This window comes from Copadichromis virginalis, linkage group LG3 (assembly GCF_057382275.1).
Source record: "Copadichromis virginalis isolate Kocher_CV1m ecotype Utaka linkage group LG3, C_Virginalis_male_GT1.1, whole genome shotgun sequence".
Lineage (NCBI taxonomy): Eukaryota > Metazoa > Chordata > Actinopteri > Cichliformes > Cichlidae > Copadichromis > Copadichromis virginalis.
The window spans coordinates 46,294,105-46,310,593 of record NC_140620.1 but is presented as its reverse complement, the minus strand read 5'-3'; the positions used below and the strand labels follow the sequence as shown (position 1 = coordinate 46,310,593).

General features: G+C 41.7%; 1 protein-coding gene across 1 annotated transcript in view; it reads left to right on the top strand.

Moving 5' to 3' along the window:
* Nucleotides 1–16,489, top strand: part of LOC146715018 (phospholipid-transporting ATPase ABCA1) — a 189,536-nt gene that overhangs the window by 144,840 nt on the left and 28,207 nt on the right. The window contains exons 40-42 of the mRNA XM_085451370.1: nucleotides 3,154–3,277; nucleotides 6,389–6,518; nucleotides 6,916–7,036. Of these exons, the coding sequence (XP_085307496.1) occupies nucleotides 3,154–3,277; nucleotides 6,389–6,518; nucleotides 6,916–7,036 (375 nt within the window). The remainder of the gene's footprint in view (nucleotides 1–3,153; nucleotides 3,278–6,388; nucleotides 6,519–6,915; nucleotides 7,037–16,489) is intronic.

Here is a 16,489-nt window from a genome sequence, read left to right as displayed (position 1 = left end):
CTGTGGGAATAAGCACGTCTAGGGATATGGGTCAGATAAGCACAGCGCAGACAATACCACCTTTAAAAACCATTTGAAAATGATTTATGGGCACATAGCGCAAACACAAGGGGGGAAATTGTCCGGCGTTTTATCTTCTTCGACAAAGAACCTCTTAGATCTCCTTGATGAACACCCAGTCAGGAGGAGATATGTTATTTCATGTATCGATCTCAAATTAGGTCTCGCTGCTTTTTGCATTCCTCTGCCAGATGGATGGGCTGCTCTCTGCCAAGGTCATAGCTGTTGTTTATTTATTTGACTTTCTTATCTCTGTTTAGGCTTAGTGTTGAATGTAAAGAATAGAGGTGCCTTTAGCAAATCCCCCGATGCTTGCATTTGAGTGGTTACATACATTGTGAACATCCTGGGGGATAAAAATATGTTTGCAAACGCCAAGAAAAGAACGTTAGTTTCAACTTTGAGGGTAAACTTGTTTTCTGCTACAGCAAATTGTTGCAGTAAAGTATATCTTTCCTCCATATACTGTCAGTAAAGGCAATCAAGTAATTGGCTAAAGAGAAAATACTAATACGCAAATATAAATTAGTGATTTAAATGATACCATTTAACCATTTTTCTCCTTAGTAAGCAGGGTTCAAGTGTTCAAAAAAATGTAACCAGTAACAAGATGCACCAATTTTTGTTGAATATGCATTGTTATTGCAGCTCTTCTTACCCTCCTGTCCTCAAGCAAATGTATAAGTGTAGATAAAAGAAATGATGAATTGCTGCTGAACATCTAAAGACGTCTAAAGGTTTGCGTCGACATCGTGATCAATGAGACCTTTTCATCACGGTCTTGGATCTGCCCGAGAGAACTAGGCCAGCAAACACTTATTGTAGTGTGTAAGTTTGTAAGTTGGATTGTTGCTCGTCATTTCTTGTTGCGAGAATTATTATACAGTAAAAATCTTAGTGTTTTATTACTATTCCATTTTATTTTTATCAATGACAAGGACCTTTCATACAAAGTATCCCCATATAGTCATGGGAAAAAGAAAAGTACACCTATGGTTGTAGATATCCTTTGCGACACATTTTCACTCTGTTGTAGATTCGATTGGAATCTTTGTCCTGCTAAATGATCCAGTTTCAGCCAAGCTTTTGCAGACCGATGGTCTCACATTTGGAAGACATTTGTTTTGCAGTCCTGTGGCTGTAAAACAAGCCCAAATCATCACCCCTCCACCACCGTGCTTCACAGTTTATTCCCCCTCAGTCTCCATTAAGCAGTAATTGGAGAGCCAAACCTCTAAACTCATATAGAAGCAGTGAGGGTGGAGTTTTTGTTAAATGAAGAATGGCTGTGTATATGTCATGTTTTGTAGTTCATCCGAGGTTGCATTTGCATGATTTTAAGCCCTGATACATCAAACCTTAGAACTGACACAGAGTGTACTTTCTCTTTAGCATGGCCGCAGATCTTTAGCTATATTTGGAGCTACTGTACACTAGTATCTTTGTCCCCTTTGTGATCAGATTTGTTCCTGGCTCCAATGATCACAGGGATAAGGAGAAGCAGTGAAAGCAAGAGTGCAAAAGCTAGATAGGATCAGTAATACATCTGTCTGCTGAATATGGAAGCAGCATGTGGTTAGCTTAGTATGAAGGCAGGAAGGAGCTAGCTTGAGGACGCCTGTAAGTTACTAAAGCAAGGAAGATATACAGCAGCAGCACCATATGTATTCTTAATGTGCACAGGCTAAATGTGCCCCCACACCTCCTTGGGAGAAAACAAAGTCTTGTCAACAGTTTTATTTATTTATTTATTTTCTTTGTCTGCCTTTCCCCCTCGATCACGGTCTCACTCCCCACCTGCTAATATCTGACAGAGTATGTTGTCTTATTTAAAAAGTGTCATGTTTTACTTGCATTTACACAATAAGCTGACATCCAGTAAAAGTGCAGACTGAAATATCTTTAAATCTGGCTTTTTATTAAGGCTGGCAGACTCATAAGGCCTCACACTCGCATTGTAACTGCCAATTGAAAGCTTAGTCACTGAAACTAATTTCACAGAGCTGTTACACGCATGCATGAATAAATTCTGTGACAATAATGGCCATCATTTGGAAATCTTGCACACAGCTTTAACAAATCGCACCTCTGCCGCCGCCCCACCTAATCTCGCAGGCTCGCCCAGAAAACAGAAATGATGAATTTGTAGTCTCTATCCATGTATGCAAGAGCTTTGAAGACTATGCAGCAATAGAGCACTATGCATAATGCATGAACTCGGTTGTGAAGCCACAGTAATATGTTGCCCTTTTGCTCTGCCTTCTCCTGTTTTACCCCCTCTCCTGTACTTCCTTCCTCGCTTGTGCCAGTCCGTTACAGCCTGGTCCGCTGTGTCTTAATTGAATTAATTGTTGCTTTTGTACTTTATTAAGCTGTCAGTGTTCTAACCACCGACAGGTCAAATGTGGAGAGAAAGGAACTGTACAATTTGAGAAAGGAAACAAAGTTGTTTTGTGGAAATACGCTGTCAAGATAAGACTTTATTTCTGCCTATGCCTTGTGAAACACTGAAACAATATGCTTTGGGTTTGTGTTTCTGTCTTTTTGTTGTTGTGGTGGTATGCTTTATCAGAAGAACCAAAAGAAGACAGAGTACCTGTGCTTTTCTTCCTCCCACCTGTGACTCTTTGGTGTCTGGGTGTTTCCTTTAGCTTTAGTTATGATTTTAAGGATGAGCATCTGCTTCCCTGAGCATCAACTCATCTGTTTGTGTTTGCACATACTGAGCTCTACTGTACGTGCTCCTCCCCAGAGATCACACGGTACGTTCCCTTACGTCTCCTAAATTCCAGCATCGAGAAGGTAGATGAACCTTGATGCACCGAGTTCCCTCGGCATGCTATTTGGTGCACTGCAATACACCCGCGCTCAGCGTGCAAGCACAGCGCAGGATGTTTGCTAATTATGTGCACTTGCATCAGGGAGCTTCAAGCTATTTTCCAAAGCTCTCACTCTGGCTCTGCTGATTCAGGCCTAGAATTGTCAACATATTGAGCTTGTAACTGTGCAATTCCCAGTCAGGGTTTAAATATCCAAAACGTCCTCGTGCCACTAATGTGTATCCTGTGTGTCTGTGTGCATTTTTCTCAACAGAATATCACCCACATCAACAACATAGTGAAGCAGGTGCTGCTGATATTCCCACACTTCTGTCTGGGCAGAGGGCTGATTGACATGGCCAAGAACCAGGCAACGGCCACACTCTTCAGCAACTTTGGTGAGAGGATGATATCATAGTATGGAATACAGAAAGGACTAAACTGTTTCACACAGTAGTGCTAGATTTTAAGATGTGAAATGGGTTCGTGTGTTTTTGGACAGTGACACCACAGTGGTCAATGAAGATGTGATTGAAGGCCAGACGTTCAGGTTTAATTCAAGGGGTTCGGCAATGGTACTCCATTAACAGTTCGGGAATCTTATTTTTATGCAGTTCCTGATTTTTAGTGGCTTAAATTTCATTGTCTTGTGAGGCCTTTTCCCTAGAACTCTAATATGAGGTCCAAAGGGACATAGATGTAAATAAGGGAGGCCATCATTAGGCTGAAACCCCCCCAAAATCCAGCAGAAACACCACAAGGCCCGAAAGACCACAGAAGAAAGTGGATGATCTTTCCATAGTTAAGAAAATTCCCTTCACAAGATCCAGCTAAGTTGAGACCACTCTCAACGAGCTAGGTATGCAATCGTCAAAGTCTACAATCAAGATGCAAACCACTGGTTACACTCGATTGATTGATTAATTAATTGGGGGAAAAAATCCTTTGGACAAATGAAAACAAAATGAATGCGAATGAGGATAATGCGAAGAGAAAACAATAAAGAGAGGAAAGAGCAGCTGACGAGCCGTAGCATACTGTATCATCTGTTAAACGTGGAGGGAACACATGGGCTGAAGTGCACAGGGCTGTACTCTCTGCTCAGATTCAGCCAAATGCTGCAAAACTGCTTCTCAGTGCAAATGGACCAAAACCAACCCGAGAGTTTCACACAGAACAAATGGGATGTTCTTAAGTAGAAAAGTCATTCACTGGATCCCAACCCAACAGAGCATACTGTTTTAGTTACTGAAGGTAAACGTGAATGCAGCAAAGAGCTGCAAACCAGCAGCAACTGAAGGCGGCTGCAGTAAAGGCCTTAGCAGAGCTTCTCAAGGGAGGACACACAGCATGAGTTTGAGACTCAGTATGGAAAGCATTTTCATTGAAATATTAAAAAAAATCTTTATATTTGAAAAGATGCTAGCTTGTACAATTAATTTTGAGGCTCTGAAAATGGGGGATTATGTCTAAAAATGACAGTTAACATAAATTTTTTGCAAAACCCACCAAATTAAATCTGAAAGCCGGCGCTTCAATCACATCTTATTTGATTTAAAATCCACTGTGATGGCGTACGGAGGCAAAATGACAGAAATTTTGTCCAAGTTAGTGCAAAGTACCCTTAGATTACATCCGGTTAGATTCATTTGGCTCTAAATGGATGTCATCTAAGGGTACTTTGCATAGTAAGCTCAATACTTTACAGCATTTCAGCGAGAGAGAGAAAAAGCATCAGTCTCCTCTTTGGGAAACGCTTGGCAGACATTCCTTTTTAACGGGATAAAATCTGAACCAGACTCAGGTCGGGGCAGCTGTCTTGCCTCCACATGTTGGGGTGAGAGGAGAGCAGAGTGAGAAAAGATGAGTGTTGGAGAAATAACAGGCAATAAACACTGGGCAGGTTGGTAGGGCCAATAACCGCAGATCAGAAACACGAAGACCGTATCTGCAGAAAGGTGAAGGAGAGGGAGCACAGGGAGGGGAAAAAAGACCACAACAGAATAAAAACACAAGTTAGTGACATGTACAGGTAATGCATGGGCAGAGAAAGCTAGCTCAGCGTGTAAAGCGGATTAGCAAAAAAAGAAGAAGAAAAAAAGAGCGCTGGTATATTTATAAAACCCTTTAAAACATGCTTATCTCACCCCGGTGCCTCAAAGTGCCACCGATTTTACCAGACTCGGTTTCCTCTCACTCAGCAGTCAGCTGCAGCACCTAATTTATCACAGCGGACCGCTTGTATAAATTTCCATCCTGCTCTCCTATACTTTGTGCCTCTTAAAATATTTAGAGCAACTTGCGCCGCAGATTTCTTCCATTTTACTTGCAAACCTCGCCGTTGTCTTTTAGTAAACAACAACAAACGCAACTGCACCGCGTGCTGCTCTGAAAACAGCCAGAATAAATGTTCTGTGGATCTTTGCAACGAAACATTTGCATAACCCGTTTCTGCATCACAGTCGCCCACCACACTGCTCTGTTCTCTGTTACACTGGCAAATGACTGGAGCCTTTAAGTTATTGGAATACCATAAAATATTGCTAGAAATGTACACGCCATCCAAAAATATAATAATAATAATAGCCCACAAAGGAGCATTTATATGGCCCTGTGTCTCGTATTCCACCCGTTTCTCCACTGATACGATGCTATTTCGTTCTAAACGTTAGTTCTCCAATATTTGACCAGAAACGCACCTCCCTAGTGTCCACTACAGCTGCACACTCTGCATGAGTTAAATTTAGACAGGATAGGGAAAAAAACAGTGTAATGGTGCTTGTGGAGGTGGAGCCGGTATTGAGGAGGTCATCAAGAAGCAAAGAGGCACATGCAAGAGGAAAAGGGGGTCTTATCTGTGGAGAGATGGAGCAGGAAATAGTGGTTTGAGGAATCATTTGCGGCGGCGGTTGGAGAGAAGGAAGAGAAAAGCAATCACAACTTAAAAAGGCTAGTGTGGAAAGGGGCTATTTACCCAAGAATGAGACTGAAAGCTCTTTTCGTTTTTCTTGTCTCCTTTGCACCCCCCACCCCCGCCCCACCCTTGGCCTAAAGGGCTGTAGAAGCCGTGAGGGAGAGGGAAAGAGAGCAGATATGATAATGGTTAGAGTGCTGGGCTGTCAACGGTTTACTTTACTTGCATGTTCATTAGCCAAAAAATACAAATATGGCTTCAACATGAAAAGTACAGGATGTCAGCAATTTCTTCCCATGACATAGGTGACAGCATTTATTTTTTTTATTATTATGCAAAGGCTAAGTGGCTTTTTAAACTGCCGCCTTTCACCAACAAATGCGTCTCAGCAACACCAGCGTCTGACAAAGACACATTTGGCTATCCGTGAACGAAAACACATCTGCTTATTTCCCTTTTGTTTTGACAGCGTGTCCGTTAACTCATCCTCGGGGCTCGCTGTTAAGGGTTGGAAGTTACTGTGACGTGACACGTGGAAATAATCTGTGTAATTACCTGCTTTTCTCCTGTGTGCGTCTGCTAATTTTCTTATCAGGGGAGGACCGTTTCAAGAACCCGCTGAGCTGGGAAATGGTGGGCAAGAACCTTTGTGCCATGTCCATCCAGGGAATTGTCATGTTTGCCGTTACAATCCTCATCCAGTATAAATTCTTCTGCAAACCAAGGTGACTGTAAGAAACTTTAAAACAAAAAAACAAAAAGAAAAAAACAACTCTTCCTTGTGTTTTGTCAGATAAACAAATTCTCTCCTGTTCGCAGCTGTTAGGATTAGTAATACGCTCTATATTGACTTTATATGAAACATCTGTTGCTCTGCAAATGTGTTTTACCAAATTCAAACCAATTATGTCTTTCTTTCTTTTTTCCACTCTTTTTTTGTAGTGTTTTGTACTCTAAAAGCGAGGTTGCCATAGGAACTAATGCCCGTGGCTTCATCTATTTATGAAAATTGCAGAGATTGTTTCATTGAGCTTAAACTTTGACCAACATAATTTGTCACGCGAGTTCGTGTTAATTTTAATGAAGGGTATTATGCCAACTGTGTTTGACTCTCTCTGCTAGACTTATTTCAGGGAAGTGGCTGCCTGCGGAGGAAGAGGATATCGATGTTGCCAGGGAACGAAGGCGGGTGTATGAAGGCGAAGCCCGGAGCGACCTTCTGAGGATCTGTGACCTCACTAAGGTATCCAGCTTTGGTGCTTTATACATTTTCAGTGAGGTTTTTTCCATTCTGTTCTTGCTCGTACTTGATTTAATTTTGTTCCATCGCCTCTTTGTAAAAAGTGTAATTGTGTTTAAGCCTCATCTTACCAACTGGGGCCTGTATTTTTTTTCTTTTTGTAATATCTGAGGTTTTTTTTTTTTAAATTGTTCCAATATTTTATCACTTTTGTCAGTCAGTTTGTTCCCCACAAATTTACCCCGCCATGGAGGTTATGTTTTCAGTGTTTGCATGTCATTATTCTGCCTGAAAACATGATAACTCGAAAGGTTTTGAATGAATTCTGATAAAACTTTGTAGGGGTGGAGAGTGGGGTCGTTTTAACAGCCCATTCAAATTTGCCCGACATCCACCGATGTCTTCAAGGTCAACATAACAATTTATTGGTAGAAAATTAACAAAAAGCCTTAAAAATGAGAAACTATGAGTCTTACAAGTGTGCTGTGTTAACCTATAGAAAGTCATGTATAAAGATTCAAAAGTCACGTCACCTGTGACCTCTGATCCTTCCTTCAAGGTCAAAAGATTAATTTGAAGGTCACAGTGGCAATAATGCTTGATCGAGCTATTGAAAACTGTTTCTTACTGCCATTGTTGCATTGACAACATGCAGGCATACAGGGAATGAGGACCAATGACCTCTTTTTCAAAGTCAAATAAGGTCAAACTGTCTTAAAATGTCTTTTATCTTTAAACCTGCTTAAAATTCTCTTGCCTTGTAAAGGTAACGTTTAGTAAATATGATGTCACATTTGAGATGCAGCTGGATCTACTGTATCTGAGAAAGTTGACCTCTGCCACTGATTCTGTTCATAATATTTATGGACAGAATATCTAGGCGCAGCCAAGAAACTCTAGGTGGAGGGCGAAGAGTTTGGGTATCTTGTCTCTGCTTTTTACAGATGATGTGCTTCTTTTGGCTTCATCGAACCGTGATCTCCAGCAGCCTGCACTGAGGCTGTTTGCAGCCAAGAGTGAAGCAGGTGGGATGAGAATTAGCAACTCTAAGTTCAGGGCCGTGGTTCTTAGCTGGAAAAGAGTAGAGTGGCCGCTCTGGGTCAGGAATGAGTTGCTGCCCCAAGTGATGGAGTTTGTCTTGTGCTTTGTTCGTGAGTGGGGAGAGTGGTGTGGGAGATTGGCAGACAGACTGGTGCCGCCTTGGCAGTGATGCTGATATTGTACTGGCCTGTTTTGGTGAAGAGTGAGCTAACCGTGACGGTGAAGCTGTCAATTTACCAATGAAGCTTCATTCCTACCCTCACCTGTGGCCGTGGGCTCTGAGTAGTGACCGAATGAATGAGATCGTGGATTTCAGCAGCGGAAGCAAGTTTCCTCGGGAGGGCATCTGGGCTCGGCCTTACAGGAGCTCGGTCATTCAGAGCAGAGCCGCTACTCCTCTGCATGAAAAGGATCCAGTTGAGATGGTTTAGCCATCTGACCAGGATGCCTCCTGGGAACCTCCTAGGTGAGGTGTTACAGGCTTGTAACGCAGACCCAGGACCTGCTGGAGAGATTAGATCTCTGGAGTTGCTAGTTTTGTGTTTCAATTATTTTATATTGGGGTCAAAATGAGCTTGGTTGGTTTTACAATAACAGGGTACTCATGAAGATTGTACTTGGGATATTGAGTGCAAAGATTTGAACTGAAATGTTGAATAATAAACTCTCAGAATAATAATAATGATCTCTCTTTTTCCTTATATGTCATTAATTGCATAACTAATAATACTCAAAGAAGAAATTTGGTTTGATGATGGACCTTCATCCTGTAACCTCTCACCTTTTCTTGCAACCCGATAAATTCACCCTGCCCTCTGCATGTCCTCGGCTTCTTATTTTATGACTTACTGCTATAGATTATGTTAATGTTTACTTTTTTATATGTGGAAAATTGTGTAGTCCACCTACAATACTTTTTGCAACACTCAATACCTATATTTCTGAATCATTATGCATCATTGTACTCAAATACTTTAGTTCACCTGAATATGTGGACGTGTGTGGGCGAAGTTTACTCCCTTCATGTGCTCGAGCAATATTCTTTTCCAGGCCAAATGGGAAAGACAGGTTGGTAGCCTGCAGCTGTGCGCTATCACAAACATCATAAGTGGGCACAAGAACCAAACAAGATTACACTTTTAGAGGTGGAAAGGGTGTGCGCTCCTATGTAGCTCTGGCCCTCCTTCCCTCGGTGTGTGTGAGACTGAGCATACTGTGGCGGTGCGAGCCTCAACACCACCAAGATTAACGTCTCATCCATTGGCAGATGTTCCCTCCCTGCGGGCAGCGTGGCAGCAGGAAGTGTCACCACAGCAGCCTGCTTTGCAGCTCCAGTGCCGACAGCTGGACGATCTAACAGCCTTTTGCTTCTTACCACCTCTCTTCGCTCCTTTACTCCCTCGGTCTGCTCATTCTCACCATACTTAATCTCTCACTCGTTGCTCACGAAACACAGTTGTGCGCCACACTCCCTAGGGTAATTACTGAACAAAACAGTTGGATGGGTAATGTATTACAAATCATCTTCAAAGGCAAAAAGTTGGGCCGGGTTGTAGGAATGCTAGTTGTTCAGCTAAGAGTTGTAGAGCTAACGTCTTTAAAGTTCTTAAAATCATTGTTGCAAATGTGCCTTTCAAACAGTATGAAAGTATTCACTCGGTTTGGCTGAAATAGTCTGCTGTCGACAAGCACTTCAGTTATTACTCATGTGCACGTTCGCAGTTGACAGCACGTCTACGAGATGAGACACAGTGGCCCATCGCCACACAAACACAGCGGAGCATTGGCAGAAGGCATCAGGATTCTTCCTGCAGTGCCCTCATTGACTCCCTCCACAGCTGTGCCCCATCCATTGGGGGGGTGTAGATAATAAAATGATCAATGAGCACATGGCTTTGGTGGCCATGTGCCACAGGCTGGGTCCTGTCATAAATCTGAGCATGCCTCTGAAGCGATCGACAGGCCATCAATCATCTGTCAGATACCTGCTCCTCCCCTTCCTTATCCTGCTGCACTAAACAGGAGCGTTTTGCTATGCGCCCCACCTGGTAGCCTCCACTTAGCTGCTGCATTAGCGTCGACACCATAATCGATGGAAGTGTGTCCGTCTGTGAGCATTTTCCAGGCCCAGTGCTGTCAGTTTAACCTTCCAGTCACTCACTGAGATGACAGGGAAAGTTTCAAGGAACCTTGTGACAGCTGTTTGGATTAAGGAGAATGAGTGATGAGTGGCACCTTGGCATACTACAAGTGTGCTAATGTGCTAATGTGTATTGAGGGCATTTAAGTCGTTCAAATGAGACTCCTTTGGCAAGAGCTCTTGGTTTTACATTTAGAGAGGGCGTACATTTGTCTACAAAAACATTTATACATAGATTCAACTGTTCATTAGCCTAAAACCTATTTACCCATTTTTGAGTGATTACCAGACTCGACTTAAGTGATTTTGAGGTTTTTCAGCTTTTTTCCAAAAAGTATATTTTCTGGCAGTTTTCCCTTTCTTAAATTTCATCTTAAAAGGCAAACTAGAGCCTGCTTGTGACTCCATTTGCATCGTGTTAATAATTTAAATTTTTTAGACTCACACCAGTTAATCAGGCATGGCAGTAACTCAGTGCCTTTAAGTCTGTGTAGGTTCTCAGTCATCCAGGTCATTGTAGTCTAAGGCAGTGTTTCCCAACCTTTAGAATAGAATAGAATAGCTTTTTATTGTCACTGTTACAGGAACAATGAAAGGCAGTTTGGCATTTCTCCATGTGTGTGAAGTCCACAATAGCTTAAGTATTTACACAATAACAGACAAATTGTACATTTACACAAGAAAGATATGTACAAGTTATATATACACCTGCAAACATACACGCACATACATACATATATGCATCCGTACATACATACACATACATATTTCCACATACATGCTTACATCTATATACATACACATACATGCCATCTAACTAGCAGGTGCATTGAGAGTGTGATCAGTGATATTGCACATTGAGTGGGGGGGGGGCTTGTTGGAACTATACTAAATAAGGTTGTAATAAATACAGTTTATAGAGTTACAGTTTTAGGAGCCACGGCACATATTTCACATTAGAAAAATCACACCACACACCACCAAACAAACCTGTCACAAAAAGCATGTTGATCATTTTCCCCCTTGCACCAGGTATAGCAGAATTAGTTCGGTTTGTCCCCAGTATACCTTTTTTGCTTTCTTCTGACCACTACTCATGCTAGGGCCTTCATCGGTGTAGGAATTTTCTCCAGGACCCAGGTCAGATTGACTATTGTTTCTTTTCAAATATTTATCTATCAAATATTTATCGCTGCGTTGTCTTCTTCGTCTTTATCATCTCTAGTGGAAGAGAATGTCATTATTCAGCCTGTTACTCAAGCTGATCGCTTAGAGTACTAATCAGGTGGAACCAGATAATCTTCCACAGCACACCTGATCATTTCTCACGGCACACCTATGTGCCGCAGCACAGTGGTTGGGAAACACTGGTCTAAGGAGCTTGGAAAGTAAGCGACTGGACTTCTTTAAGTTACTTGAAGAATTTCACCTCTCATCCGAGAAGCTTCTTCAGTTCTAAAACCAAATGGTGCAGAGTCCCAGGTATTTAAACCCTAGTGGGAGCTGTCCGTTAGGAGAGTCAATGACCCACTATTGGTCATGTGCCTCATCACATAAGACAAGGTGTGAAAAATGGCGTGGGTCATTATCATCATTATTTCAAGTAAAACCATGGTGAGACCTTACCTCACCCTATCACGTGACTTATTGAGACCACCTGACACAAGATGTTAGGGGGTTGAGGCGCAGGGAAGGGATCTTTTTAGGCCTCTTTTACTCCTCTTACAAACCAAGCTCATTACCCTCAGTACCTTTAGGCATGTTGGCGTGGTGAAGACAACCAGCTGAAGTTTCAACATAAGCACGAGAATGGGCAAGAAATGCACTGAGGCTACAATTCACCAAAATTGGACTATAGGAGATTGGAAAAATGTTGTGTAATGGTGTGGGGGATATTTTCTTGGCATGCTTTGGGTCTCTTAGTACCAGTTAAGCATTGTTTAAATGTCGCAGTCAACCTGAATGTTCTTGCTGACCATGTCCAGTGGCGGTCCTAGCCTGTTTGGCGCCCTGGGCGAACACTCCCTCTGCTGCCCCCCCGTTTCTCGTTTCGCCTCCTCTACTTTTCTCTTTTTTCTAAACTGAGCACCTGATGGCTTTGAACTTTTTTGTCCATCTTCCATTGGTTTTAATTTTGCACTGCAGTATGAACACCCATCCCCCAACCCGAGGATCACCACAACATAACCTAACAGACCTACACCTTAGTTCACAGATTGACCCTGTCTAAGGTGTATTTCTGGGATTTCACACAACCCAGGATTCAAATCATGAATACATAATGGGCTTGGATTTACAACATTATGAATGAAATGTGCTCTATTTGGAAGCAGCCGCCCCCCTCCCCTTTCGACGGGTTGTGTGTGAGACTTTAAATCATCAAACTGTAAATTATAAATTTTAAATTGTTATTGATCCCTTTACCCCGAGTCCTAAAGTGTATATTTATTTTCTTACTCTTCTTATATTTATTGTTTGTTTACTTGCACTGCTGTAACTGGAGTCTCTCTATATACTGGACTGTATGTAGCAGACATGACAATAAAGTTTACTTTGACTTCAGCAGCGAGCAGGTGCACCGAGGGCTCTCGCGCTCACTTTATAGAATTTCGAAAAAACATCGGCGCAAATTATAAGTCTGTATCATGATGTCTGGTGTTTTCGTGTTTGTTGGTTTGATTTTATTTTGTTTTATTTTGCAAGTTGGTTATTAGATGCTGCTCCAGCCAGCCAGAGAATCCCCCGCCAAGCAGCAGGCGCACCTCGCAAACGGAGGGCGCCCTTACTCCCAGAAAATGGGCGATAGAAAACCGATCGGTGCCTATGCTATTCCCAATATACGCTGGCATGACGTCGGGGCAGCATGAGTACGAGCAATTTTTTTTTTTTTTTAACCGATGCCCATGATGCCGCCCCCCACCACGATGCTGCCCCGGGCAACCGCCCGTGTCGCCTGTATCAAAAACCGCTACTGACCAGGTCCATCCCTTTACAAGCCTGTACCATCTTGTGATGGCTGCTTCCAGCAGGATAAAAACCATTTACCAAAGTTCAAATCATCTCAAACTGGCTTCTTAATGAGTTCACTGTCATTTCCAGAAGTTTGTACTTGTTCAAGACGTGAAGAGTGGTGAGATCGAAGGGTACACGTTCTTTTAACAGGGCTGTGAAGGTAAAAGGTGTCAAAAAATGTGAACCTTTGCACTGTGAGTCATGATCTGCAGTACTGTTTAAAAAAGAAAAAGGACCGTAAGTGTACATGGTTTAGCCGGAAATGCAGCATTTGAAACTCAAGACTTGAGATGTTAAAACCTAAATCTGTATTTTAGCTTTTTAGGTGCCGACATCCTATTTTCAAAGCCGTCTCATCTGATTAGATGTCGGTCTGCTTATCATGACAGCTGCAGCGGTACTCGAGCCAGAGGGGAATTATTCTTTAATTGCCTTCCTCCATACATATATCTCTCGCTTTGATGTAGCTTTAGCACCTAAAACTATCACTGAAAGGTAGTATATGTAATCCAGATTGATAAATACTGAGTGCAGCTGCCAGATGGTGCTGGAAAAATGATGGATCTGTGCTACTCCTGCTTTTATCAGATGCTTTTGATGTGCCAACTGTGTAATAAATGTAATGTCATTGTTTGTCAGACTTAAATGGCAGACTGAAATTCGCATTTACTTCGGATACAAAGTTTTAAAATACCAAGAAATGTAACATTCATACTAACAAAAATTTAGCAACACGTTTTTGTTCCAGTGCAGCTCTCCAATACGAGAACATAACCATGCACAACACTCACAGAGAAGTCTTTTTTCAGCTTTTATGAAACCAAAACAGACACTCTTAACTCAAAAGGGCACAGTGCTGTCCTTGATTTTGAATGCTAAATATCTTAAACTGTCACACTCTCCAGTAAGAACAAAGGCCTTGTCTTGTCTTTCCACATGAGAACAAAGCAACACTGATTCCAAGCCACATTGAAAGCATACACAACCCATATGTAGCCTTCAAAGTAGAAGGGCACCAAAATAAATGCTTAATTTTGTTGGATGTTCATGATTTTTGTTTAGAATTTAACAAAACATTTTCATTTGAAGTAGATGTTTCTATATTTTGCATTTGTCAGAAAAAAGATGAAAGTAAATCTATGGGAAGCCACCTTTTTATTGAAAGTGTAACCACACAGCCTCGACATGATGCTGACTCACAATCCAATTACAAGAAATTTTTTTGTTCTGCATTGTTGAAGATATGATTCTAGTTCTGATTGGAACTTGTGTGGTCAATCAAATGGTCTGTCTTGGTTTGGACAGGCATTGATTGCGATGAGATGTTAAACATTAAATATATATTAAATATACTGGTTATTTTTTTCCTCCCCATACAGCAACAACAATATCTTAAAGCAGGATAACGCCAAAAAAAGTCTCCTCTGCCTACCCAATTATAATCAAATATTCCACCTACAATTAAAGCTAAAATATGTTAGTTTAGTGAAGCTAACAGACAAACAAAGCAATTATATGGCAAATATAATAGAACAATGCATATGTAAAACACTATATATTACCTTTAGGCATTGGTGGAGTCCTCAGCATAGCATAAAGGAGGTTTAACTAGCCAGAGCTTATATCTAAACCATATGTTAGTTTCAGCAAGTATGCCACCAAAAAATAATACTAAAGTAAGATCACAGCCTATCTAAGATGTTCATATCTATCACTTTACCCACTGGTTTATCTTCATGTCTCACATTTGACATTTTTCTGTTGCTAACGATTCTGCTGGCTAGCTTGGTTAGCCATTCAGTGTTATACTAAGTGGGACACTAATTTTGGCTAGCATAAACAGGCTTAGAAATGTAAATGGTAAATGGCCTGTATTTGTATAGTGCTTTTACTAGTCCCTAAGGACCCCAAAGCGCTTTACACAACCAGTCATCCACCCATTCACACACACATTCACACACTGGTGATGGCAAGCTACATTGTAGCCTCAGCCACCCTGGGGCGCACTGACAGAGGCGAGGCTGCCGGACACTGGCGCCACCGGGCCCTCTGACCACCACCAGTAGGCAATGGGTGAAGTGTCTTGCCCAAGGACAGAACGACCGAGACTGTCCAAGCCAATTACAAGGCGAACTCCGAACTCTTCAGCCACGATCACGATTCAAATGTACTCACTTGAAAAATTGAAGAACAAGTTCCTTTTTGTCTAGATCCAGTAAACCCTGAAAAACATGCTTCCCACCTGTTGCTGAAAACAAGCCATACTTTTAGGTCTTAATAATTTAAACATTAAAAATGTATCAATATTAATCAGTTACTTAGCAGTTCTCTATCCACTGTCTCTCGACACTATTAAATATTTCTTAGCTACAGAAGTATAGAGATAATCTCTTTACTCATTGAAGCCAATTTCTAATATAATATGTTTTCTGCTCTTATTTGTTTGCTTGTTTGTTTGTTTTTTTGACTGGACCATATTTAGACAAGAAGAGAGTTTTAATGATACCGCTGGCTAGCTTGGTTAGCATGTCAGTGTTTTCTAAAGGGGAAGCTAATTTGGCTAGCACAAACAGGCTTAAAAGACATACTCACCAGTGTTGCCAACTCAGCGACTTTGTCGCTATATTTAGCGAGTTTTCAGACCCCCTTAGCGACTTTTTTTCTAAAAAGCGACAAATCTGGCGACTTTTTCTGGTGTTATTGGAGACTTATTTATGACGACTTTTTGACGTGAAAGCGGGTATCACTTTTACTCTCAACAAGCAGCGGGTGCTGCCGTGGGCACCTCGCCTGTTCCAAAGCGCTCACGGGCGGAGGATAGTCCTCCCCCAGCTGCTATCAGGGCAGAAGACGTTCACACCTGTGCGTCCAAACTGCAAATGAATCGCGCATGAGCGAAGCCGCTGCTTTCGCACTGACTGTACCGCAGTCAGTTTTTCTTTTACTGTTATGCTGTTTTGTGGATCACAAGGTTTAAAACTACTTATAAACACACACACACACAAAGTAACTCCACCAGAGTGCCTATTTCGGGTCACTTTTGCCGGTCCAAGCCCGGATAAAGGAGCAAGGTTGGAATTGTGACATTAAAAATAACAATAATTGCTAAAATAAATTTAATTTGTAGTTCTAAATAAATTCTAAATGCATTTAGGACGTTTTTTACTCACTTTGTCTCTTCCACGATGTTATTTCTCTCTCCAACAACGTAGGTTACAATTATATTAGCATGACCAATTATGCAAATTAGCGACTTCTTGCAA